This window comes from Rhincodon typus, chromosome 3 (genome assembly GCF_021869965.1).
Source record: "Rhincodon typus isolate 14 chromosome 3, sRhiTyp1.1, whole genome shotgun sequence".
Lineage (NCBI taxonomy): Eukaryota > Metazoa > Chordata > Chondrichthyes > Orectolobiformes > Rhincodontidae > Rhincodon > Rhincodon typus.
The window spans coordinates 69,147,616-69,174,728 of NC_063334.1; the positions used below are offsets into that span (position 1 = coordinate 69,147,616).

Sequence of the window (27,113 nt, forward strand, 5' to 3'; positions counted from 1 at the left end):
TTTTCTGATGAAGGGTCTAGGCCCGAAACGTCAGCCTTCCTGCTCCTATGATGCTGCTTGGCCTGCTGTGTTCATCCAGCTCTACACCTTGTTATCTCTAATGTAAAAAAGATAATCGGTTTAGAGAAGAAGCCAGACAGACAGTGATAAAAAATTTGCTTGCAATGTTTAGTGCAAAGCTAAACATAGTATTCATGAGATGATGACATTCATTAAGATGAAGATTGGTCTGAACAATCATTTTCAACAGAACCCGAGTATGTCTTCTAATGTAGAATAAAATATTTTCAAGATGTGGCAAGTTTCTTATGAAAGTTACTGTAATGACAAAGTCAGTAAGGAGGTGCAAAGATGGAGAATACCACAATGAGTGCAGCGTGACATTAGAAGGTAGAAGCAAAGGCTAAAATATCTTGGAGTCATACTCAGAAATAAGCTTTAGTTAATTATTTAATCTTACCTGTTGTCAGTAGACTGTCCGGCTGTTGCTATTAAAGTAGAGGAACTAACAAAAACAAAATCATTTGCAGTTTTGTTATGGCACTGCCAGGTCTGAAAAATAAAAATTTATGAATCCATAAATATGCAGCATGTTAATAAGTTCCACCTTTTATTAACATATTGAATTTAAACAGAAAATGCAGTTAATTATCAGCTCACCAGGTAAGGTTTTGGTGTAGCTCCTAAAGCAATTGGGCTTGTTTGCCAGAAGCTCAGGAATCCATCGCCATCAACAATTCCAAACTGATAAAAAGACATGGTTACATATTTTATTAATCTAAAGGGACTACATTCATTTCCATTATTATGCAAGCCATTAATCGTAATTTTTGCATTCCAATGCTCAACAGAAATGATACCAAAACATGTAAGATTTTTGCAAATAGTATATTAAAACATCAAGCACGTCAACTAAATATCATGCTTGCCACACTACTTTAGAAGCCGTCAAGCATCAACTATATAGTATAAAACTGGATTCACATTCTACTCAGATGAATACACGTGTCAGGTTCCCTCTACTGTCAGGTAAATAAGACCACTACATAAATGTAGGTGAATGTCGAAAGGTACGTTAAGGTATTACATTGCAGCAAAAGGGGAAACCTGAAGTCCAAACAAAGGAGGCACATCTTTGGAAGGATGATTATAAAGCTGGCTGCAAGTGAGTTTTAAAAACAAGGTGGGAGAGTATGCAAGATCAGGGACAGTGTCTTGAAGTTAAGACCCATGCCACTGAAAGCATGTCTTTCAAAAGGAGGGAAGGATCTATGACAGGAAAGAGATGGTGAGTGCTAAAGATAGTGGATTGTAGGATCAGAGGAGGTCACAGAAGATTGAGGCCATTGACAGCTTTGAATATATGGCTGAAAATTTATTGCATTGCAAAAATCAGGGATCTGCACAGATCCCAAAAATAGGAGTGGGAAGTGAATGAGAATAAATACAAGGTAGGTTAACAGCAGCAGTATTAGATCAACTGACATTTACAAAGGTCGAGGATGGAGAATTGGGCACAAGAGTCGTGGAATAATGTAGTCTGGTTAGGTGACAGGAGCATAAAATGGGATTTCATTCGAAGATAGGACGCAATGGAATCAGTGGTGGATGATTATTTGGAGATGGAAGTAGCCACTGTGTTGATCCCACAGTAGCAGATAATGCTGCCAAAGGCAACATGCAGATAAAGAAGAATTTAAGGATAAATCCTTGGGAGATTCTTGTTAGCAGAGCAAGTGTGATTAGAGAAGTCCTTGCTTGGGATGTGCTGGCTTTCATCAAATAGGTAAAGAGTGTGGATTGAACTTAAGGTCTGGTTTGGTGACAGGATCAAGGGGACAGTGGGGAAAAAAGCATGAGCATGAGATTTATGGGAAAGCAACAGAGAGATATAATGTATTAACAAACCAGTTGGGTTTACAACACTCCAATGCCTTTCATCGTTACTTTTCTCTGCACTTTAAAATTTAGATTAATTCACAGTTCATGATGCTTTGTTTGACAAGTATAAAAATTACATTCCAACATTCATTGTGTTATTCAGCGAACTAGAACATCATTTGCAACAGTACAATAGAGGCTCCAAATTCTCCACAGAGCATTTTACACCTATTCCAGGAATGCATGACATAGCTATATGCCAAGTACAAATTGTTTGATTCCCCAGCATGTGTATGCTTTCTTTTTCAGATGTCATACCTTATTACCCTGATGATTAAATCGTATTCTCGTTATCCTGGAGTTGCCAGAAGGTCGAAAGCATGCTAGTTGATGTGAGTGACCCCACTCAAACATTCGAACACTACCATCTTGAGCACCAGTTAGATCTAAATCATTGCAGAAATAATTCTTAATTATTTAACGTACACCAATACTTATCTTAAAATCTAGCATCACCCGGAAGTGCTCAGCCATGAATGGGCAGCTCCTTCTGCTCAGTGCTGAATGCCTGTGCAGCCCCATGGATCGGGGATCAGTTTGTCTATAGGACCTTATAATAGTTCAAACCAATACCCAGATAGAATTTTGTTTTAAATGAGCACGCTTCTTTATTACAAAAACGAATTCCTGGGAAAACTCAGCAGGTCTGGCAGCATCCATGGGGAGAAAATGGACTTAATGTTGAGTCCAACGATCTTTTGTCAGAAATGAAGTGTTAACTGGTTAAAGAGGAAAATGGGCCAAATGTTGGCAAATGGGACTAGGTCAGATTGGGATGTCTGGTTGGTGTGGACGAGTTGGACTGAAAAGGTCTGTTTCCTTGCCGTATGACTTTATGATTCTCTACAGGTGCTGTCAGATCTGTTGAGTTTCTCCAGCACTTGGGAGTTGGTTTCAGATTTCCAGCATCTGCAATTCGTGATCTTTCATTACACTTTTAGATCAGACCAATTGACATGCCTGAGAAACAAGTTTTTCTGTACAGCTGAGAACATTGAGAAATTTATTTTGTTCAGATTAAATTGGAAATCCTTTTAAAATTTGCAAGAACAGTTTGATTTTAGGAGCACACTGGAAAGGAGATGATCCAGAACGGTTAAAAGAAACTATGAAGCTAAACCACACTAGATATTAATTACCAAAATCACATTTCACTTATTTTTTTCATATGTTTGGTCCTGGTTTCCAGATATCAGGTGGGTAAAAATCATTTAAAGAAAATGGGTTTTCACAAGACTGGTTAAACTGAGAACATTCCAGAGACCATTTAGCTTTTTTGATGCAGAATATTTTCTACTCTTAATAATCACTTTAGTAATTTTTACGTGCTTGACAGTTATCTGCATCAACATCTAGGAACGACGCTAGGAAAAGTCAGATTTCTAGTTCATTTATTCAAAAGTTACCTTGTCTTTTGTCATTTGCAGCAGAATAGATTTCCTTCAGCTAGCAACTACACATATTAGTAAAAACTGTCACACTGTCAAAAATTGCTGCATTAAAAAAATTCACCACTTTTTTTGGTCAATTATCTTAAACCCATTTCCTCTGGATTGTGACCGTTCTGCCAACCGAACAGTTGCCCTTAATTTCTCTATCAATATCATTCATAGATTTCACTGCCTCTATTCAACATCACTTAACCTTCCTCTGTTAAAGGGAAAATAAACCAGCTTTTTATCCTCTTTGTAACCGAGAACGAACCCTAGTACCAAACTCATCAATTTGCTCTGCAACTTTCAAACTAACTTTCAAAATCACAGTCCCAAAATGATTCTTTTTGGGCACAATGAGGAGGATTGTGCATTAGACCCTTCAAACCTACTCCACTATTCACTAAGATCACAACTAATCTGAAGTAATTACTCTACATTCCCACATAGCCCACTAGCTTTTAAATCTCTTGCTTATGAAGAACTTGTCAATCTCTGCCTTAAAAAATATTTAAAAACTCTGCCTCCATCACATCTTGAGGAAGAAAGTTCTAAAGTTGGAGAAAAAAATGCTTCCTTATCTCTATCTCAAATGGGCAATCCTTTCTTTTAAAAAAAAAAGTGATCCTTAGTTTTAGATTCTCCACAAGTGGAAGCATCCTTTCTGCATGCAACTTAAGACTCCTTAGGATCTTAAACAAAAACAGAAACTGTTGGACAAACTCAGTGGGTCTAGCAGCATCTGTGGAGAAAAAGCAAAGTTAATGTTTCAGATCCAGTGACCCTTCTTGTTGTTCTTTTCATTATATAGATTCCAGACTGGTCAGTGCATCTTTACAAGAGTTACATGACATCACAATGAGACACACTGATGTTCCTGCCTCATCTTCAGTCAGGCTCTCAGTGTTGGAGTGTTGTATGTTCAGTCATGTAATATAATGTGCAATAACATCAATATGCACAGAACTGAGATAATGTTAAGTCTGTGATACTGTAGCAATGTAAATAGTTAGTGTTGCTCACAAAGTTGAAAATCTGTCTCAACAAGAACCGAGTTGTAGTCACATGTCATGAGAGCTGTAGGGGGCAGGTCTCAGACAGTATCATACTGTTAGTGATGTTTGACCCAAGAAACCACATCATAATGTTAGTAAGTGGGCATGCGAAGATAATGGTGACAACTGGTTAGAGGTGACGAGTTGGTACGAAAAAGGTGATAGCAGCAGTGAAGAGTTCCTTTTCCTGAACAGACATTCCTTTTCATCTACCCGAGTTCAGTGCTGAAATTACAACGACAACCAAGACTAAAGTGCTGCAATCTGTACTGAAGCAAAGTAACATTAGTGGAGGAGAAACATTAGCAAGCACGCTTTCTCTTGCACAAACACCAACTACAGATGCAAGCCTGCTACTTTTAAACCAATAAGAAGAAAAAAGCCAACAAAAAAAAAAAAACCAGAAAGTGCATTACACTGCACAGAATTTTATACTGGCACTTTAAAGAACACAAAGATAGAAAGCAAGTGTCTGACCATGGATTGGCACATCATTGATATTCATAGAATCCCTACAGTGTGGAAACAAGCCCTTTGGCCCAACAAGTCCACAACGACCCTTGGAGCATCTCACCCAGACCCATCCCCTTATAACCCACCTAAGCTACACATCCCTGAACACTACGGGCAATTTAGCATCGCCAATCCACCTAGCCTGCACATCTTTGGACTGTGGGAGGAAACCCATGCAGACACGGGGAGAACGTGCAAACTCCACACAGACGGTCGCCCGAGGGTAGAACTGAACCCGGGTCCCTCACGCTGTGAGGAAACAGTGCTAACCACTGAGCCATATTCTATCAGAATTTCAGATATAGAAAGAAACTTCTATAGAAAGAAATTTCTATATGGAAATTATCAGTCACTGATTTGGGAAACAATGAAAGACAGGCAAATTCCTCCTGCTTTGGAAAATCAAGGATTAAGAACTTAAATCCTCTAGAATTTCTATTCATGACCACAAAGATTCTGACAAAATTTTCTACGTCTTAGAAGACCAAGTAACAGTCAAGTGCAGGTTACATAGGCTGAAGTTCATGTCATTGTTTCACTAGTCTGTTGTCACTACCAATAAATTCTTAGACAGGTGTCAACGCAAAAGACATGGAATGTAACTGCAAAGCTAATAAGGCAGTCAATTGCAACACCAAAAAATCCAGACCACAAGTGTGTCTACCTATCACCTGACTAACATTTATGCCAAGAATGAATACTAGTCCATACATTTTTCTTTGGAGTCACAGGAACTTGTAACTTTTAGAAAACTTTCATTTGATATTGTTTCTTCAAGTTATTATTTGACAAATGGGACATATTCTAACATGTGAATCATTCATTGGGAATCTCTGTACTGTAGTGACATTGCAGTCTTCAGAAAAATTAACATGAAATTAACAGTGGCAAGGTAAAATGGTTATTTCCATATTCCAAACTATTAGTTAATAAACTTTGTTTGAGAAAGCTTGCTTTCATAAAACAGCTATTTGTTGTTGACCTGATGAGTAATTTGTTGAAACCTGACTTGTTTTTAATAATGGTCTCTTTCAGCCGGAGACCTACTTAAGTGGTTTTTTCACCAACTTGGTTAAATTTACAATTTATTGTGACCAACGGAGTCGGACTAGAAAAAGAAGCAGTGCACTTCTCTAACCTCAGGTCATAACAAACAGTTTAAAACATTCTTCATGTATACTTACAATAAGGCAGTGTTGGATGTGAAGCCATTCTTCTGGCATTGTTCATATTCCTCTTGATCATCTGCCAAGGTGAACAGTTTATATTGTTAAATGGAAAACAAATGCAATAACATTTCTAAACCTTTTGATGCATAGCAAATACAAGCACGTTAAAGATACTGAATTTTGACATCCAAATCAAAATGTCTGCAAAACATGAAAACAATTTTTTGACCTGTATCAACAGTCACTACATTAGATTCTGTTTCTCTATTTTTCAGTTTAACTTTAAGCAAAGTTCTCTGTACTATAGGTAGGTCCCCTGTTGCACTTCAACAAATGTTTTACCATTTTAAGAATAAGTTACACAACATGAGATTATTATTTCTGGTACGTAGAACATTAGTCAGGGTGCCATGAATGTTGTTGAGCCAATACACAGATAAAGTTGTAGTCAGTTACACATTTGATGCAACACAACATTTTGCTTCTCAGCATTCTATCTGCATAAATTCTTTTCATACTGTACAGGTCATTTTAAACTAACATTGGCTGGTTTATAGAGTTTTGAAACAAAACAACTCAAAATAAATAAATCACATTTAATCAAGAGTGAGAAAACAGTATTTTACTGTTGCTATTCATACAAGGAAGATTCGCAGCAGGCCATTTCACCCCTCCAAACTGATTCTGCTTTTTCCCCGATATCCCTTGATCTCCTTAGTTTCAAGTGCTATGTCCAACTCCTCCCTGAGATCACAATATTTTGGCTTTGAATGCTTTCTGTGGAAGCAAAAGCCACAGGCTCACCACTCTCTGGGTGAAAAATCCTCTCATCTCATTCCTAAATGGTTTAACCCATTTGCTTAGACTGTATTCCCTGGTTTGGACTTCCTTGTCATTGGGAACATCCTTCCTGCTGTCTACCTTGTCTACTCCTGTTACAGTATTCGAAGTTTCTATGAGATCCCCTCTCATTCTTCTGAATTCCAGTGGCTATGATCCTAACGAACTCAACCTCTCCTTATATGTAGTTTTGACATCCCAGGAATCAGTCTGGTAAACCTTTGCTCTATGGTACTCCTCTATGGCAAGAGCATCCTTCCCCTGATAACAGACCAAACCTGAACACATTTCAGGTGTGGTATCACCAAGGTCCTCGTAGCTAGACATCCTTGCTCCTATACTTAAATCATCTCATTATGAAGGTCAACATATCAGTTGCCTTTTTGACTGCCTACTGCACCTGCATGCTCACTTCCAGTGACTATTGTACCAGGACACCCAGGGCTCACTGCACATTTCACACTCTCAACTTCTATCCATTTAGATAATAATCCATCTTCCTGTTTTTTGCTCCTGAAGTGGATATCCTCGCATTTTTTCACATTATAATGCATCTGCCATGCATTTGCCCACTCACAAAGCTTGTTCAAATTAAACTGAAACAACTCTGCATCTATCGTCACAGTACAATGTTCAACTCAATGACTTGATCAACTCTTGTCCACTCTTCTAACTGCAGAATGTCTACAAAAGGACTTAACTAGAACAGTTTTTCACAGCAGGGAATTAAACTTCAATGATTTTTGAACATTCATTCTCAGGATGTGGGCTGTTGCTGCTGGTACAACTGGTAAACACAGTTTCTTGCCAGGAATTGGCAGCAGGTTTGCTTGAATTTCTTGCAGTGGCCATGGCAGTTTAACACTTTTTAAACTACACACATTGTCAAGTACTCTGTCTGGGGTCTTGAATCTCAAAAGAGATAAGCCTACTTTCTGAGAAGATAGCTGAAAAGTCTGTTTCAGGATGCAAAGACATCTGGAAGGGCAGATTGCTGCAGGATTAAAGCAGCATGGCAGCTACCCAGAATTCTTATGTACAGTTGTATAAACATCTTTGGGGATACAGACAGCTCCACAATGCTATGGAAGCACTGTTTAGTTGATAAATATACTTCAGTGATCTGGGAATGCTTTAACTGACACACATGTAAAGTCAGTAACATCCTGACCATGTGGGAAGCCAGCAAGATCCACCTACCTTAGAGCCCTCTCATTTTACATGTGTCACTACAGGCACAAAGTTGACATACTGACTGCTGCGGTAAACAAAGCATTCATCTGTCATATGCATTTGAAAGTGCCTGCTGACATCAATCATCTGATGATAAATTCTGACTGTGCATGCACATTTAATTATTTAAAAATCTGCACGTACGTACGAACGAAATCTAAAGCCAATTTTTAAAATTTAAAAATTTACTTGGTTTGACAAAAGCTTCATAAACTCTGAAAATAAAAATAAGAGAAAAAATATCACTAGTTCAATTTAGTTCTGAGATTTCACAGCTACTACACATACTCCTGAGCATGAGAAAACACTTAAATTGGGGCTACAACTCACTCAGAGATAGTAAGAGCTGCCAATGCTGGAGTCAGAGATAATACAGTGTGGAGCTGGAGGAACACAGCAGGTCGGGCAGCAGAGGAGCAGGAAAGTTGACATTTTGGGTCAGAACCCTTCTTCAGAAATGGGGGAGGTGGGGAAGGGAGCTCAGAAGTAAATAAAGAGAGGAGGGGTGGGGCTGGGGAAGGTAGGTGGGATGGTGATAGGTCAGTGCAGGTAGGCAGTGGTGGGGATTGGTCAATGAAGTGGGAGGAGCGGATAGGTGGGAGAGAAGATGGACAGGTTGTGTCAGGTCAAGGAGGCGGGGATAAGAGGGAGGGTTGGTCATGGGACGAGGCCAGGGGTGGGGAGATTTTGAAACTGGTAAAGTCCACATTGAGACATTAAATTGGGACTGGAGGGATCCAATGAAATTAAGTAATGTTAACGCAGGGAAGCTTCATGACAAGTCACATAGGACATTGCTAAAACCACATTTGGAGTACTGTGTACAGTTCTGGGCTCCTTACTTAAGGAAGCATTTGAAGCAAGTCAAAGAACGTTCACTCATCTGATTTGGGGATGAAGGGATAGGGTTCTAATAAAAAAGGTTAGATAGGTTGGGCCCAGATCCACTGGAGTTTAGAATAATTAGTAATTTTTTTTGCAACATAAGTCACAAACATGAGGTGTGTCCTCAGGTGGTCCAACAATTTAAATGATTTAGTTGATTATAAGCCTTCTTTTAACTTTCTGGTGTTTCAGCTTTTTAAAAAATTGAGCAGTGCATATTTAAGGTCAGTTTATTGCAAAAACTACTTAGTTATTCAAGTAAAAGTGTTAAGGTTATGGCTAAAATACATACAAGATTTAGAAGTGGGTAACAATAAAAGATACTTATAAAGATGAAAGAAAGTTCAGTGTCTAAAACTGCTTCAGGCCTGGCTTACTGGAAGATGTCTGCTTCCAAAGTGAAGGGGTTGAAGTTAGATTCAGCAGCTACAACTGCTTCCATTATTGAATAGTTCGTATTTGCTTGTACATAGATTCAGTAGACTGAGACAGACAGGAAGGGTTCCACACTAGTTGTACGGTTAAGCCTCTTGCAGATTGTCTGGACGCTTTCAACAGAACGACGGTCTATTTCCTTCACTCCATTTGGCTAAGAACCCTTTCTCTGATGTTGTTGCTCAATGTTCTTCCTTGAGGGTTCTGCACAAAATGGTTGCTCACAACCTATTTGATATTGATCAATACTTAAAATCATTGCGACCCCAAATCTACCTCATCATGCTTTCATATCAGGTACAAACCCATCCACTGTCTTTAAGTTGGGCAATTAATCTTCAATTGTCTCAGCCATTAGGTTAGATGGCATTTATTTCCAGGTTGTGGTGAGCTAGGAAGAGCTAACTGCATCTTGATGATGGCTCCCTGGAGGAGTTTCAGTTTTTCCCTTGCTTTCACAATTACACAAAAGTCTCTAACGACTTCTTCTCAAAATAAGCAGAGGGTAGTCCTAATACCAGACTGTATGCACAAGAACAGTCCTTTTTTTTGGAGTAACCACAACTCGGGGATTTGTTTAAGGATTAGAGTCCTCCCATTTAAGACAGAGAGGAAGAGATTGTTTTTCTTTGAGGTTTAAAAGTCTGTGGAATTCTCTTCCCCAGACACTGCTAGAGACAGGGTCATTGAATAATTTTAAAGGTCAGTTATAGAGTCGGAGTTATACAGTATGGAAACAGATCCTTCAGTCCAACTCGTCCATGCCGACCAGATATCCTAAATTAATCTAGTCCCATTTTCCAGCAGTTAGCTTACATTCTTCTAAAACTATTCACGTACCCATCCAGATGCTTTTTAAATGCTGTAATTGTACCGGCCTCCTCCACTTCCTTTAGCAGCTCATTCCATACATGCACCACTCCATGCAAGAAAATGTTGTTAGATAAGATTCTTGATAAACAAGGGAGTTAAGTTATAGGAGGTACACTGGAAAGTGTAATGGAGGGCACAATTATATTAGCCATGCATCCTAATTTCTTTATTGGTATCTTTCCATAATCATGTTTCTGTATGCAAGGCCTGGCTCCAACCTGGAGATTTTTCTCACTCGATACTCACTGACTGCAATTTTGCTCCGGTTTCTTGATACCACATTTAAACCATAAGATGCAGGAGCAGAATTTAGCCATTCAGCCTTCTGAGTATGCACTGCCATTCGATCATGGCTGATACTTTTCTCAACCCTATTCTCTTGCCTTTTCTCTGTAACCCTTGATCCCTTTACTAATCAAGAACCGTCTGTCTGTCTTAAGTACTCTCAGTGAATTGGCCCCCATGGCCTTGTGTGGCAATGAGTTCCACAGATTAATCACCCTCTGGTTGAAGAAATTCTTCATCTCTTGGTCAAATTCTGCCTTGATGTCAAGGGTTGTCATAATACCCTTGGCTAAATCCGTATTTGTTGAAGATGAATGGTTGACTCAGTAAATGGAAAGGTTAACTGAATAAAGGCAAAATCTTCATACTCACCACAGATGCCCCTCTGCCAGTCTGCATGCTGCCCAGCCATGGCATATTTATTGGAGTGCCAGGAACACTGGGAGTATAGGGTGTGCTGCACTGCAAATCACCAAAATCATCTCTTGCATGAACAACCAGAAACTCATCAGATCTATGAGGAAATAGAAAAAGAATCAATTAAACCAGAGAGAAACTGTTTAATAATGAGAAACTCACATTCAATCAACAGACTGTTAACGATTCTTGTAAAATATGCAACAGTAATGCATAAGGCACAATCAAATGCTTTTGCTAATTATTTTCAATCATGCCACCAACCTGCCAGATGAACCAATTAGTTCATTTTACCAATGCCTTGCTTATTAACAAGATAAAATAACTACTCCAGTTCAAACACACTCCATTATCTTGGCTCAACTCTTCATTTTAAAAGAGGCAACATGTGATACCATAAACACCAAGTTATTTTCTGTGAAGATTGAGATTTCATCCCAAACTGACATTTCTCCATTTCTTGGCATAACATATCTGTGTGCACCGACCAAACATAATCTTTATCCAGAATTAAAATGCAGGTTTCAACTTCAAAACAGCTTGAACAATTTCTTTAGTCACATTTGCTGCAAGACTGTACAATATCGGATGAAAAGGCTTGCATTCATATAGCTTTCCTAACTTGGAAATCCCAAAACACTTCACAACCAATTTAGTCACTCTGAAGTGCAGTCACTGACGTAAAGTAAGTAATACCATAACAATTCACATATAGGCTGCCAGCTAAGAGCAATTAAATAAATAGCCAAATGATACACTATATCGGTTGATGGATAAATACTGGATGTGGAATGCAGGAGGAATTTCCCTGTTCTTCTTTAGATAATGCCATGGGACATTTCAGAAGTAACCAAACGTTTTAAGCTCGCATCCAAAAGATGCCACCTGGAATAGTTCAGTACTCCCTTACTACTACATTGTAGTGTCATACAGGGTGGTTAACTATATCAAATCCTTTAAATGTTTCAAATAATCAACTGGAACACCCCTCAAGGGAAATACAAGTTAAGGGTTTGCAATCTGACCATCTGAGGCCCCAAATCATCCAGAGTTAAACCAAAACGTAATCTTTCCATCCACAAAGCCAATAAATCAATATACCCTCCTTCAGATGCAATTGCTGAAACCTGATGCCTTATTCCAGATGTAGTTAGAGAAAGGCTCTACACAAAAACATTTTACTTCATCTTGGAAGTTAAGCCTTAGTTTAGACTTATTAGCCTTTGAGATTTTACTTTTATACCAGTATACTAGTTTTGGTAACATAGTTAATCTCAAATCATTTTGTTCTGCTCCAGTTTTTGATTTCAGGTCATTTAGGAAACACTGATTTATACAGAGTTACAGTGGATTCCCTCACACTTGTCTACATTGAACTCTCTTTAAGATAATACTTAAGTAAACAAAGCTGTGTTTGTTAAGCACCTTACAAGACCTCAGAATTTTGCAAAGCACATTATAATCTTAATAAACAAGAACAAAAGTTGAAGTCCTAGAATAGATGCCACACAAAAACATTTGCTATTCACCACCATTCAGAGAAACTACCCTGTATCTCTAGTATGCCTATCTTCCAATCAATTTTCAATCGATATCAAATTTCTTGTATATAATTCATCCACATGCCTTCCAGAGGTCCATTTAGCTAAAATCAGGAGATGCTCACTTATTAAGGACATCAAAAAACAAAGTGAAGTCCGACAGCTGAATATATCTTCTGAACTGAACCAACTTTGTCTGGATATTCCTCTTCATTCATAAATGAATTCACAATTTAAACATCAAAAGAATGCGTGTTACGAAAGAGAAGACTATATTATATAGGAAAGTTGAGATAATTTTTCCAATTAAAAAGACTCATTTACAGATATTTGTCTCAAAACACAATGATTTAGATTGTCATTTTTATAGGCTGTGACTGCTAATGTACCAACATTTTGTATTGCTAATTGCTAATTCAGAATGGTCTAATATGGGTGCACACAGCTCAAAATTATGAATTTGAAGTAAAATAATGATTGAAGGCTTAGGCATGCAATTCAGAGTTTATGAATTTAATCGTTGTCTGTGGGCTATTTCATATTGCATGGTCTTCTCAATTACAGAGTAGAAAATCAAAATGGCTCTCAAAACATACCCTTTTGATTCCAGTTCAAACTCATCTTCAACCCAAGTGTAGATCTGGGTAGCCAGGATTGCAGACACATCGAGCTCCTGGATATCATGACTTGTGGCTATGGCAACACAGTTCCGATTAGCCTAAAAGGTGGAAAGGCAGACCACGTCAAGTTTTGACACCACTATTACAGAATATTAGACTCCATATCAATTTCATTAAATGCAAATTAGATCAATATCCCTCTCAAAATCAATATTCATTAGCTTTCATTTGAAAAGAACACAGGAAAAAAATTTACCGTAATTAACAGGCACTTTTTGATGGAATTATGCATTCACCTACTTTATTAATCGCAAATGCTGTAATGATGTCAGATTCTTTATGCACGATCCTTGCTCTTCCACCAGAATAACCAGAATCAGCTTCCGCCTTTGCAAAACAAAACAGAAAAGACCATATTCTGTACTGTAACAATGCTCCTTGTTGCCTCATGGTACATTAGAACTGCATAACAAAAGCGTGCCAACAGCTTTTTTTTCCCCCAGAAATTCACCTTCATCAATTTGCATATGACTGTACAAGATTAACAAGAGAAGATTCTACTGTGAGATATACCCACTTTGGAACTAAAATGATGATGTGTAGTTATAACATTGACATGCATACTGGGTTCAGTTTTGCATTCTGGAAAAGTGCTATTTTCCCCCACTATAGATTTCAGGTTTGTGCAAAACCAATTTTATCCTTTTGGTTTGCACTTCAATAATGATGGTAGCACTACTATTGACTCCCGAGCAGGAAGTGACTATTATATCAGAGACTGTTACATCAGAGACTGCCTGTATTCTGGGTTAAATGAATTTTGTTATCTGTCCAACTGTCTTTCTCTGTCTTTGGGCTCTAGCCTATTGTTCACTCCCTACCCCACCCACCTCCCTATTTCTTGTATATAAACTAACGTTTTCCCAGCCACCATCAGTTCTGAGGAAAGGTCACCGGACCTGAAACGTTAACTCTGTTTTCTCCTTCACAGATGCTGCCAGACCTGCTGAGCTTTTCTAGCAACTTTGTTTTTGTTCCTGCTTTACAGCATCCGCAGTTCTTTTGGTTTTTATTTAGAATTTTGTTGGTAACTTGCCTACCTGATAAGTTGCAATTTGAGTTATATTTCTCACCTAATACATTATAATAAGAACAAGCGAGACTCTGCACCTTGCATTACGTTGAACTGGGTTTGACCTCAAGTTTTATAAAGCACTTGCAATGAATATTGCAAAGCTTCTCAGAGAGGGGTGAAAAAATGAATAAATAGATGAAACTTATGGACATTGAACACAGGGAAGAGATAATTAAGACTGACTCAAAGTTTAAACTAGATTAAAACTAGGTGCTGAGATTTTTTTTTGAAAAAAGGTAAAGACAAAATGAGAAGCAGTGGGTTATAGTCTGAGACAGTCTAGGGTCAGCTGACTGAAGGCTTTGCCTTTGGAGTAAGAGGGATTCGCAGAAAGGTCAAATGGTTTGGGGAAGAATGAAAGACTGGAGGAAATTATAATGTTAGACTGAAGCAAGGCAATGGCAGCCAAAGCTTTTAAATTTAATACAATGTGGCAGAGAGTCAATGCTGAGGGAGCATTCTTTTTTCCCCATACGATGTAAGCAAGGCAAGAATTTGTTGTTCCTCCGAACTGCCCTTGCAAAGGGGCAGTGACCGCTGGCTTAAACTGCTGCAGTCAAAACAAAATGCTTACCAGAAAATGCCCACCTCCTTTCCATAAAAGCTACTTAGCTGGTCCCACTACTCTGCTTTTTCTTGTAGCCCTCAAAGTTGGCCAGTTTCCTTTTGAAAGGAATAATCGAATTAACTACCACCACACTCTCAATTAATGCAAACCAAATCATTAGGGGAGGAGACTGTCAAGTGGTATTATCACTAGACTGTTAACCCAGAGACCGAGGTAATATTCTGGGTTCAACACCGCCATGGCAGATGGTGAAATTTGAATTCAATAATTCAATATCTCTATGCAATTAGGGATGGGCAGTAAATGCTGGCTTAGTCAATGATGCCCTCATCAGTGATTAAAACAAAAACACCAGTCCATAAAAATAACTCCTTCCTAGTGTCACTACTGCTTTTCCTTTTGCCAATAATCTTTAATTTGTGTCCTTGGAGGTGTAGTAGACAGCAAAGGTTACCTCAGAGTACAACAGCATCATGATCAGATGCGCCAATAGGCTGAGGAGTGACAGATGGAATTTAATTTAGATAAATGTGAGGTACTGCATTTTGGAAGGGCAAATCAGGGCAGGCCTTATACACTTAATGTTAAGGTCCTGGGGAGCGTTGCTGAACAAAGAGACCTTGGAGTGTAGGTTCATAGCTCCTTGAAAGTGGAGCCGCAGGTAGATAGGATAGCAAAGATGGTGTTTGGTACGCTTGCCTTTATTGGTCAGTGCACTGAGTACAGGAGTTGGAGGTCATGTTGCGGCTGTACAGGATATTGATTAGGCCACTTTTTGGAATACTGTGTGCAATTCTGGTTTCCCTGCTATAGAAAAAATGTTGTGAAACTTAAAAGGGGTCAGAAAACATTTACAAGGATGTTGCCAGAGCTGGAGGGTTTGAGGCATAGGGAGAGGCTGAATAGGTTGGGGCTATTTACCCTGCAGCGTCGGAGGCTGAGGGGTGACCTTATAGAGGTTTATACAATCATGAGGGGCATGGACAGGGTAAATAGACAAGGTCTTTCCCTGGGGTAGGGGAGACCAAAACTAGAGGGCATAGGTTTAACATGAGAGAGGAAGATTTAAAAGGGACCTAAGGGGCAACTTTTTCGTGCAGGGGGTGGTGCGTGTATGAATGAGCTGCCAGAGCATGGAGGCTGGTACAATTACAACATTTAAAAATGGCAACTGGATGGGTATATGAATAGGAAAGGTTTTAGAGGGGTAAGGACCAAATGCTGCAAACAGATACCTGGTTGACATGGACAAGTTGGACCGAAGGGTTTGTTGCCATACATCACTATGACTCTAGTCAATATGAACAGTTTTTCCATATATTCTATGTCCAGATTCAATGCTCAAGTTGAGGCCAAACCAGTGTTTGATCCAGTTTTACCATGTCCGTCCATGCTTTCATACTCTGTTTCTATTTTGAAAGCCCGTGATCAACATGCCATATTAACCATTTTCACAACTGTTCCTGCGACCTTCAACAATTTATGCACATACACACCCATGCCCCTTTGCTCCATATCCCATTTAGAACTGCATCCTTTATTTTGTATTTCCTTCTCTCATTCTTCTAAGATGTATTACTTCATGCTTCTCAGTATTAAATTGAATTGCCACGTGTCCACAACATTTACCAAATCATTTAAGATCTCTTGAAATGTGTAACTAACTTCCTCACAGTTCATAATAGGACCAAATTTGGTTAAACTTGCAAAGTTTGAAATGGAATCCTGCATGCTCAAGTCCAGATCAATAATATCAGTCAAGAAAAGCAATGGGTATAATCATGACCCACCTAGGGAGCCCCACTGCACATCTTCCAGTCCTGCTCAACACAATTCTCTGCTTCTGGTCATGTAACCAAATTTCCTACTTATAACACCACTGGGTTTTATTCAGTTTCAACGTAGTTCTCAAACCAATTCTGTTGCACTTCAAAAAGGTTTGGTGGAAGTTCATAATATCAAACTATTACCTCTTCAACTCTGTTACATTAAAATTAAAAACCAACACTACTAACCATATTTTACTGTGAACAAATTTGCATGAAAATTTTTTGATTAATTTAAATTTGTGCACATTGACTGTTTCTCAAAGCTTCCCCACCACTGAAATATAACTCACTGGCCTATAACTGTATGGCTTATCCTTTATCCATTTTTAAACAGTGTAACATTTGAAATTCTCCATCCTCTGGGATCACTCCTGAATCTAAGGATAAGGGAGTCACTTGCAATTGTGTTAGCTCAAACCTGGTCCTCTTTTCTTTCCCTGGTAACCAGGATTTGGTACCAAGCCTGTCCATCTCTGCTTCTTTAGTGAAGGTAAAGAAAAGTTCATCAGTTAGCTTGGCTATCTTTTAATGGTCATTTTAAATCAACTATTCTTATTCACTAGTTAATTGCTTTGATATATTTTTGCACAGCAAATTGTTTTTCTGCTTCATACCTCAACTTTCAAGTCAAAATTCATCTCATCTTTCAGAAGTGAGCTCACTGACACCTCGAGGAAGAATAAAATTGGAAAGTGGCCGCTCATGTAAAAACATTGGATTACACCTGGTGTACAACATGCATTGCAGTGATACAGCGAATTCCACAAGCTCTACTGCCTGGCAGGACAAGGGAAAATGCACAGGGATACTACGACCTGCAAATTGCCCTCCAAGCCACACGCTATCATGGTTTCAAATTTCACATGTTTATATGAGGGGAGTTTTGATTGATTGATTAATGATTTATTGTTAGACACGATTAATCCGGAATTCAGAGTAAACTTATTATGAATTGATCAAGTCACATTAACCTTCACTAGGATGTTAACATGGTGAAGTGAGGACTGTTTATGGACGCCGTCCATTTTAACTTCCTAAAAACGTATTTGAGAAGACTCTACACAAGAGATTTAAAACAAAAATTAGGTGCATGGAACTTAAGATATAGGTCACAAATTAGTTGGAAATTTGGAGAAAGTAGAAATGAAGGGAATGTATGTATTGCCTTAATGTGGCAAGTAGTGCTGCCCAGAGATCTCAGTAAGTTTTTAACCATATAACTCAAAAACTTGAATATGGAACTCTCCTCCATTATTCAAGTTGGCAGACAATAACTAAATTAGGAATAACAGTAAGTTTTGAGGGAGGCAGCATGAAGTTAGATAGTGAATCAGTCAGATTAAACCAGTCAGCAAAACTGATAGATGAAGTTAAATTTCAGATTATCCATTTTGATTACAAGATAATAATTCAGAATACTTTCCGAATGGCAAAAATGCAGGAAATGGCAACGAGTAGAAAAAAAAATTGTCCATACACAGACAAAGTAACCAAAATAATTAAACAGAATTACAGCATTTTTCATGTGTATCAGAATACAGGTTGGTAAAAGTTGTGCATTTGAAGCATAACCTTGGTAAAGCCAAATTGGATTACTGCATTCAGTTCTGGGTAATACAAGAAAGGCAATATTTTTCTTTAAGGGTTATGATGCAGTTTTATCAAAGTGACAGATCTTAAAGGATTAAATGACGACCACAATTGCATAAATGGTTTGCATTCCCCTGAATTTTTGAAGGTTGGTATATGACTTGATTGAAATCTTTAAAATTACAAAAGCATGAATTGGAATAGATTACTGCCCCCTGTGGCAGACCTGGTGGACTGAATTAAAATTAGAGCAAAGCTGTTCAAGATTGAAATGAAAGAAACTCCTTTTTTGTAGGAAGAGTAGTGAAAATGTAGAACTGTTTTCCAAAAAAGGTTATGGAAGTTAGATTAACCAAAACTTGAAATTTGATGGAATCTCATTAGGTACAGGTATCAAAGGCTACAGATCAATGTAATGCAAATGGTGTTCTATACAGATCAGGCTTGAGGGATGAAAGCTACAACAGTTACTGTGGAGATCCTTCACTTCAAACAAAGTAGGACAGAATAATTTTGGGTAGGCATAAATTGCAGAAATTTGAGATAATGTCACCATTATGTGGGGATTTTAATTTAAGGTTTAAATATAATGAATATAAATTGACCATGGCCTATATAAACATAGTGGAATTTAATGGGCAGCAAAATTGCCCAGTTGCAAGGTTAAGATCCATGATTTAAAAGACGATTTTTCCACTAAAGACGATTGCTTCGTCTGTCAGTTGGTATGGATCTTAGCTGTTCTGTGCAAAAGGATGTGCTCCTCATCTACTGCTAATATAATTTTCTAGGTTCTGATGCAAATAGGCATTTTTAGCTTTATCAATGTGCCAGCGAAGCAGATTTTAAAATTGTAATGAAAAATAGCAACTTTGCCTGATGCTAAAATCACAGAAATGCAAGCATAAAAATGAGCATATTTCAGCGTAGAGAAAAAAAACCCATACCTGTTTATTGCAACTCTGGCAAATGTAAAAGGAAATGCATATATTTCAAAATACATGATATGGTGAGTACTGTTCCCGTGACCACTAATTTCATATGTGGTCTCCCCAGGTACTTGACTTACGGGTTTATTTGAAAACAGTTTTTTTTAAAAACAGACTTTGAGTGATTAATCAAATTATGTTGAACTGAAGGATGACCCTTGTATTACAGCAGTATGTATTGCCTGGGGAGAACACTACAGCCAGAGGTGGTTATTAACAATTGAGCTGTACCTTGTTGATGCTAGGTTCCTCCATCATAGAATTTCTGTCTGTTTCATTGGAGGGGTCTACTGACTACATCAAGAACAGCCACAAGACAAATTGTTTAAAAGTTAATTAAGCATGGATTAGAAAATATTATAGATGAAACTTTGATTTAGGTCTGAAAGTGTAAATGATCACAGATCTTTAACAACCGGCATTTTGTATAGATATTGCACTGGTTTTACTGTTAGTACATGGAAGTCTTAAAGTCATAGTGCACGAAAACAGACCCTTCAGTCCAACTCATCCACGCTGACCTGCCATCCCAATCTGATGTAGTCCCGTTTGCCAGTATTTAGCCCATATTACTATACCTGGTCCATCGACATCAACACTACAGTCATGAAAGCACACAAACGTCTCTACTTCCTAAGGCGGCTAAAGAAAAAGGGTATGCCCACAATGTTGCTTCATTTTTATAGATGCATCGTAGAAACCATCCTATCCAGCTGCATCACAGCTTGATGTGGCAACTGCTCTGCCCAAGATTGCAACAAATTAGAGTTGTGAATGCAACCCAGTCCATCATGCAAACTAGCCTTCCTTCCATCGACTCCCTCGACACTTCCTGCTGCCTCGACAAAGTGGTCAATATAAGCAAATATCCCTCTCACCCCTCCCACTCCAGTTGTTATACACTCTTCCATTAGGTAGAAGATATAAAAGTTTGAAAGCATGTACCAACAGATTCAAGAACAGCTTCTTCCCTGCTGTTATCAGACTAGTGAACCCCTATTAGACTAGCTGATTAAAGTATTCCACAATCTTCCCAATAAAACTTGATTGGCCATTCCTTTTAATTTTTTTTCCAACAGGACTAGACTAGACATTTGGGACAGGGATTTTATTCTTTTAAAATCACCTGAAATAAACTAATAGATTTAAAATCCAAGAAACATTTAAAATCAATATAATAATCAAGTGAGCAGAAGAACATTCAGAAGCTATAAGACAATACAAACTAAAGAAAGAGCAGGGAAGACTATATAGTCTGTCAGGTTGTCTCCACCATTCTGTGTGACCAGAGCAGATCTTGAACATTAAACACCACTTGCTGTCATCTGCCTGTATCCCTCTATTCCCGGAGACAGCAAATACCTGTCTAACTCAGCTTTAAATACATTTAGTGGTGGCACATCCACAACCCTCTGTAATGCAAAATTCCAAAGAGTCTTTCTGATAGCTAATTTATCCTCATCTTAATCTTGAGTGGTTGGTCCCTTATCCCAAAACTACTGCTCTCTTGTTATAGATCTCCCAGTGGAAACAATTTTTCAGTAATAAATCTGTTAAGTCACTTCATACAATGGAATATTTAAGTGAGATCATCTCTCATTCTTTAGAAAATACTCATTATCAACAACTTAGTCAGCAATTAGAGAACTAGAATTGCAAAAGTTTGTTCCTTTAAATTTAAAGGGCACTGCAAACTATGAGAAAGAAAGTAGGTGATATACCATCTGGCAGAGTTGACAGGGGCATGGTAATTAATGTTCAAATTCAATAAATGTGAGCAAAATATTTGGGAAAAAAGAACATGAGCAAATATGCCATAACTGAAAATTTTCAATGGGATTGAGAAACAAAAAGTGAGAGGTCAATTTAAGCCTCTTCAAAAACAGGTAGGAAAATGGAAGCACAGGAAAAGAAAGTTATTATTGGCTCTATATTTAGTGGTACTGAAAACAAAAAAAAATTATCAAATGTTAGTTGCACTACAGTTGGAATGCTCAATGCAGTTTCACAAACTCAATGATGGACAGGATACTGGAACTACAACGATGATTTACTAGAACGTTGCAAAGCATAAAGATTATGAGCAGCACTTTAATGTGCCGTAGGGTGGGCTGTAGGGATTGGCTAACTTTAGCTTTACAGAGGAAGGCTGAGAGGAGAACATCCAGAAGTGCTTGAATTTAGAGGTGTTAAAAGGTGGGATGAAGATTTTGGTAACATGGGTTGAAAGAGAATGAAGGCAAGGCAATGTTAACGAAAAAGCAAGCACACTGCTAGAAAGACCAAGGGATTGGAAATTCAGTTCATGTGGAAGTGAGGAATGGAGAACAATTTGGTTCAGCCAGAAACAAAAATGGGAAAGGAGTCAGCAAAAAAAAAAACAGTACAAAGTCTGTGGTGAGGTCAGTCAAAATAACTTCATTCTTACCAATGCACAGTAAGAAGAAGATCTTGTCTCATCTAATTTATATGCAGAGGCATTATGAGAGAAGCTTGAGTGATGGCAGAACACAAATGGAAACTGATCCATGACTACAGTTGAAACTGTCCACGTGATAATTCCATTGACCTACATTTCTCCATCAGCCAAATGATAAAAGGAACTGCAATCTCATCAAATGGCATTGACTCACCAATAACTTGTTAATTGATGTATAATTTGGGTTCTACCAGCACCAATCTACTCCATGCATCATCACAGCTTTGGTCCAATATGGGCATAGAATAGAATTCAGAGATGAAGTACAAGTATGATTGCCTTTGATATCAAGGCAGCATTTGACGGATGGCAATATCATCAAGGAAACTTAGTACAACTGAATTCAATAGTAATCAGGGAAAATGTTCTAAAAGGTTGGATTCATACCTAGCCCAAAAGGATGATAGTTGTTCCGAAGAAGGGTTAAAGGTGTTGAAACTTTAACTGTTGTCTCTCCACAGATGCTGCTATATCTACTGAATTTCTCCAGCAATTTCTGATTTTGTTGTGGGAAAACATTGTGTTTGTTGGAAGTCAGTTATCTCAGTCAGGACAATGCTGGGCCTCCTCAACGCAGTGCCCTTAACCCAATCCATTACTTTGTTAATGACTTCCACATCAGAAGGTCAGGAGTGCAGATGTCAATGATCATGCAGCCTAACAAACTCCAAGTGAATTTTGATTAGATTACTATTGCTGAATCGTCTGTCAGTATGCTGGCAGTCACCATTTGACAGAAACATGGGTTGCCCAGCTATACAGACACTGTGGCTACCAATGCAGCCCTAAGCGTAGGTACGCTATCAGTAATAGTTCAGTTTCTGACTTTCTAAAGCCCTTCCACTATTGACAAGGCATAAAACAGAAGAAGCGTGACAAGGCATTTCTTGGGGGAGTTCAGTTCCAAAAGCACTCAAATGTTCGGCATCATCCAGGACAAAACATTCTCCTTTATTAGCACACGATCCACCACCTTCAATATTTACAAACTGGTGCACTAATGCCTTATGTACCACCTACAACAGGTACTGAACTTGCCAAGCCTTGTTGAGCAGCAATTTCCAAACCAGTGACCTCTACCATCTAGAAGAACAAGGACACAGCAGGCACCATCACACTCCCTTCTGAGTCGCATAACATCCTGACTTGTAAATACACTGCAGTTCTTTTGTCACTCCACCTACAGCACCATGGGAGAGCTCATGCCACAATGCAGTGCTTCAAAAGGCAGTTCACCACCATTGCCTGAATGGAAATTAATCATGGCTTTTCCAGTGACATTCAGGCTTTACCAAAGGGGAAAAATTTTAAATAGCTGAACTAAACTCAACTGCAATGGTCAGATTTTTATTACTGTACCTGGATTATTAATCCAGGACTCTGGTTTATGAATCCAGTAACAAAACCTCAGAACTACTGTACCTGATTGCTTAATTCCAAAGGTGTAGTGCTGTGTTAGTATTAGAATTGTGAGCAGATAAAAAGATGAAGATATGGATGCTTGTGGTCTTGTCCAGTAGCATACACGTGAACATGAATGAAGACACTATCTTACTTTGCAACAGCAAAATAAATAAATAGAACTTTATACGTTCCACAAATCAGTGAAAAAGTTGCATGTAAATTATTTTCTTTAGACTTGTTTTATGGGTCATATATTTTCCAATTTATTTCAGGCATTTCACAATACTGGCAATGTTTAAAGAGTAGAATTCACCAATGAAATTCATTATAGAATTGGTTAACTTTTGACAAAACTCCTTCAGCCTCCTTAATTGGCTAACTCTGACGCATGATTATGTAGCCATGGGCAAACACCCCAATTTCCTATCTTACTGTGAGGTCATTGATGAAGTTGCTACAAATGATTGGGACTGGGATACTAACTCTGTGCCAGAGAGAACTCCTGTGGTGCAGTTGCAGCTTTCTTGCTGCTGGGCCACAAGGCACAGGCTCATGCGCTACCTACTCCAGAGAGTGGTATCACAATATTTCTGAACAAGTACGCTCTGCACCCGAGATAATTGATGAATGACCAAACCACCTTCCTTTAGGTTTGGTATGGCTCAGACTAGTAGGGATGTTTCCACACTCCCAATGACTTCAGTTTTGCTGGAGTTCTTTAACATCACTATTAGTCAAACAGTCATGCTCACTTCACATCTGGAGCTCAAATAATCTTTTACAACTACTTGTACAACTTACCAAGCTGCATGTTTCTGCAGAAAAGATGTGACTTAATTCTAATGTACTATTCAATCATTCTCAATTTAGAGTTTACATGAAAACATTAATAGTAACAATATGTAGACTGCGAGACGAATTAAGTTCAAAATTGTACTTATTTCAATACTACACACCTCATTTTGACATCTTTTTTTTGTGAAAATATTTCTGATGAAAATCTCTTGTACTTCTTCCTGTTTCACAAGGTATTGCCAAAGTCTTTTAACAGGAAGAGCGGTGTGGTGTTTTGACCTGTCAAGGAAAAGCAATTTCAATGGTGCAAGCCTTTGAATTTTTAGATGATTTTCATGTAATTATATAACTCAAGATAAAAATAGCACTTAACCTTTTTCACACAAAATTCTGAAGCAATAATGAGTGTCCACATTTCATTAAATTATATTTTTAATAGAAAGACATAGCAAGGCTGGTATTATCTGTTTTCAGCTGGCTCTTTGGTACAACAATGAAAAATTATTATTGCCTCGTTCTCTCCTCCTTGCTCTAGATCTTAACATAAAAATAGTTAATATTCACTTAAGGGACACAACACTTACTTTGTTAATCACTGATGTTGCCAAACATGACCCATCTTTGACAATGTTGTGTTGGCTATACTTAATTACATGTAGGCATTACAACTTGAATTATCGATTCCAAAAAGGTTTGCCACAATGCGCATTAAGTTAAATATTCCAAGATTATTTGACAAATGCATTAAATAATTAACTTTCCGATTCCAAAGTACAACTTGAACACCTAAAGATAACTGCAATGATAACGGTAGATGAGGTGGGTTTGGGGAATGGATCTGGGTGGGATGCTCCGAGGGTCAGTGTGGACTCGTTGGGCCAAAGGGCCTGTTTCTACACTGTAGGGATTCTATGAAATTCTATGAATGTCACGGTCAGTACTTCTAATGTCCCCTCTTTTTCAACATCACAATGTCAATCCCATCACAATTTGCTGATTTCATCTTTTATTTATCGGAACAAATTTGTCTTCTGAATATACATTATCATTGATTCTTTAATATCCTTTTCTATTTTTATACTGATCCTACCAAAGTTATAATTTCTGATGCCTCATTATCTTTTGTTTAGGTTGCCCCTTCACAGACAGTCAACCAACACATTTTTCCTTAACGGACAGAATAATTATTCAGATCTAGAAAATGCTCTTGAATAGATACTTTTTTTCTTTGACTTTGTACGTTATGTTTTTTCTAGTCTACCCTGGGCCAATTAAAATGATCTAATATTTTTGGCTCTTCCCTCTTACTTGAATGGGGTATTGGTGGGTTCCAGCAATGCTTTATGAATGAGGAGAGCAGGACCTGAAGACACTGTGCCTTCAGTGGCATACATTGAGATGAAATCTTGAGGAGGACCACCAAATAATTCAAGACGCCGAAGTAACACTTGTTCCCAGCGCTGAAGAGTTTTTAAAATTGCATGGCAAGAAGGGGAACAAACTGGGAGCTCTGTAAGAGATAAGAGAAACAAAAAAGGCTAAAACACTGATGAAATAACAACAATTTGCTCTATTAGAACTTAGTAAAGTGGAAGAAAGAAGTTGTGAAAATGAATTAGTTGGACCATCACTGTATGAATGTTTCATCTCATCAAAATCTTCCATTTACTTTCTTCTAGGTTCAAGGATGAAAACAGATGAGGCCAAAACGGTTTGAAAAGCAGTGGATAAATACAAAAAAAGTCTGCTTTTTCTCCTCCCCCTGTGACAAGAAATCATGTAATGATGACATCTTTTATGATGTGTACTGAATGTAAATGCTTCCAGGCCACACTAAATAAGTGGAATTACTAGACTTCAAGCTTCAGCTTCCAACACAGTCAAGATCATAAACCAACACATTTATATGCAATCACTAACTCTACCTCACTATTTCAGTAAAAACCAAAAGAAAACTGCTGAGCTTTTCCAGGAACTTGGTTTTGGCTCACTATTTCAGTATTCAATACAGGATGAAATCATTTAAAACAACAGAAGATGGCTTTGCTGGATTATGAACATGCAAAGCACAGAATGACAGCACAGCTTTGTAAACTACTTTCCAATAAATAGACTGTATAAGCAATGCCCATTGTCCTGTGAAAGAACATACATAAAAATGCTTCTGAAAAATGACCATAGAGACCAAAATACGTGAAGGTGGCACTCAGTGGGAATGCATCCTTTTGCTTGTTTGTATATAGTTTTTCCTTGAGGCTTCCCATTTGGTGCTCTGTAATTACAAAGCTGGAGAGGATTTTTTTTTTTTTTCAGACCTTCCATCTCATTGATGCAGCTTCAGGCCAATTTGTATGTTATGGCTTACTCTGAAAAACCTGCTCATTTTGATAACTGTGACAAATTCCCCCAATATAGCTTAAACAATTCACAACATTAAGTAAAACTCATTGACAGGAAAATAAACACGCAGGACTACGAGAATAGAATGGGACTGATTGAATGGCAAGAGCTGACACTAACTCGATCAACCAAGTGGCCTCCTTCTGTGGTGCAATAACACTAATTGTGGCAATATTCTTAAAAAAATTTTCCTCGTCCCTGAATGTTAATTGATCCATAAAAAATTCCAAGCTTCAGACATACTTCAGTAACAAAAACTAATTAGAATGTGTTCAAGAAAGAATTATCCTTGTACAAAATTTTACTGAAACATGTTCATCAGTTTTTGATACACAGTCAACAGACAAAAACAACAGGCGTGAAAATGTTCCCTCAGTGGTAACAAAGCATAATAATTTTCCACCCATAATTAGAGTTTGTGCATTATCAACCAACATACGTAAATGGCTTATATAAATAGGGGTTGAAAGTACTTCGTAAAAGTATCACTTTTGATATATTCATCAAGGTTTCTGCCTAACTCTCCATATATTCCTTGGTGATAGAAGACTCAGTGAAGCCTTTCCTTCTACAAACATTGTAATCAACCCCTTTGATCCCATGAGGGAGAAGGCTCTCTTCCCAATCCCTCCTCTTTGACAGCTCACATCGCAACCCCTTCTACACGTCACTCATTCAATATTT

At 38.1% G+C, this 27,113-nt stretch overlaps 1 protein-coding gene across 1 annotated transcript in view; it reads right to left on the bottom strand.

The window, feature by feature from the left end:
• Nucleotides 1-27,113, bottom strand: part of dmxl1 (Dmx-like 1) — a 192,691-nt gene that overhangs the window by 13,228 nt on the left and 152,350 nt on the right. The window contains exons 31-41 of the mRNA XM_048593609.1: nucleotides 25,338-25,539; nucleotides 24,191-24,308; nucleotides 19,583-19,645; nucleotides 19,310-19,324; nucleotides 13,541-13,627; nucleotides 13,217-13,338; nucleotides 11,035-11,176; nucleotides 6,127-6,187; nucleotides 2,200-2,327; nucleotides 661-744; nucleotides 461-552 (exon numbers count right to left, since the gene is read on the bottom strand). Of these exons, the coding sequence (XP_048449566.1) occupies nucleotides 461-552; nucleotides 661-744; nucleotides 2,200-2,327; nucleotides 6,127-6,187; nucleotides 11,035-11,176; nucleotides 13,217-13,338; nucleotides 13,541-13,627; nucleotides 19,310-19,324; nucleotides 19,583-19,645; nucleotides 24,191-24,308; nucleotides 25,338-25,539 (1,114 nt within the window). The remainder of the gene's footprint in view (nucleotides 1-460; nucleotides 553-660; nucleotides 745-2,199; nucleotides 2,328-6,126; nucleotides 6,188-11,034; nucleotides 11,177-13,216; nucleotides 13,339-13,540; nucleotides 13,628-19,309; nucleotides 19,325-19,582; nucleotides 19,646-24,190; nucleotides 24,309-25,337; nucleotides 25,540-27,113) is intronic.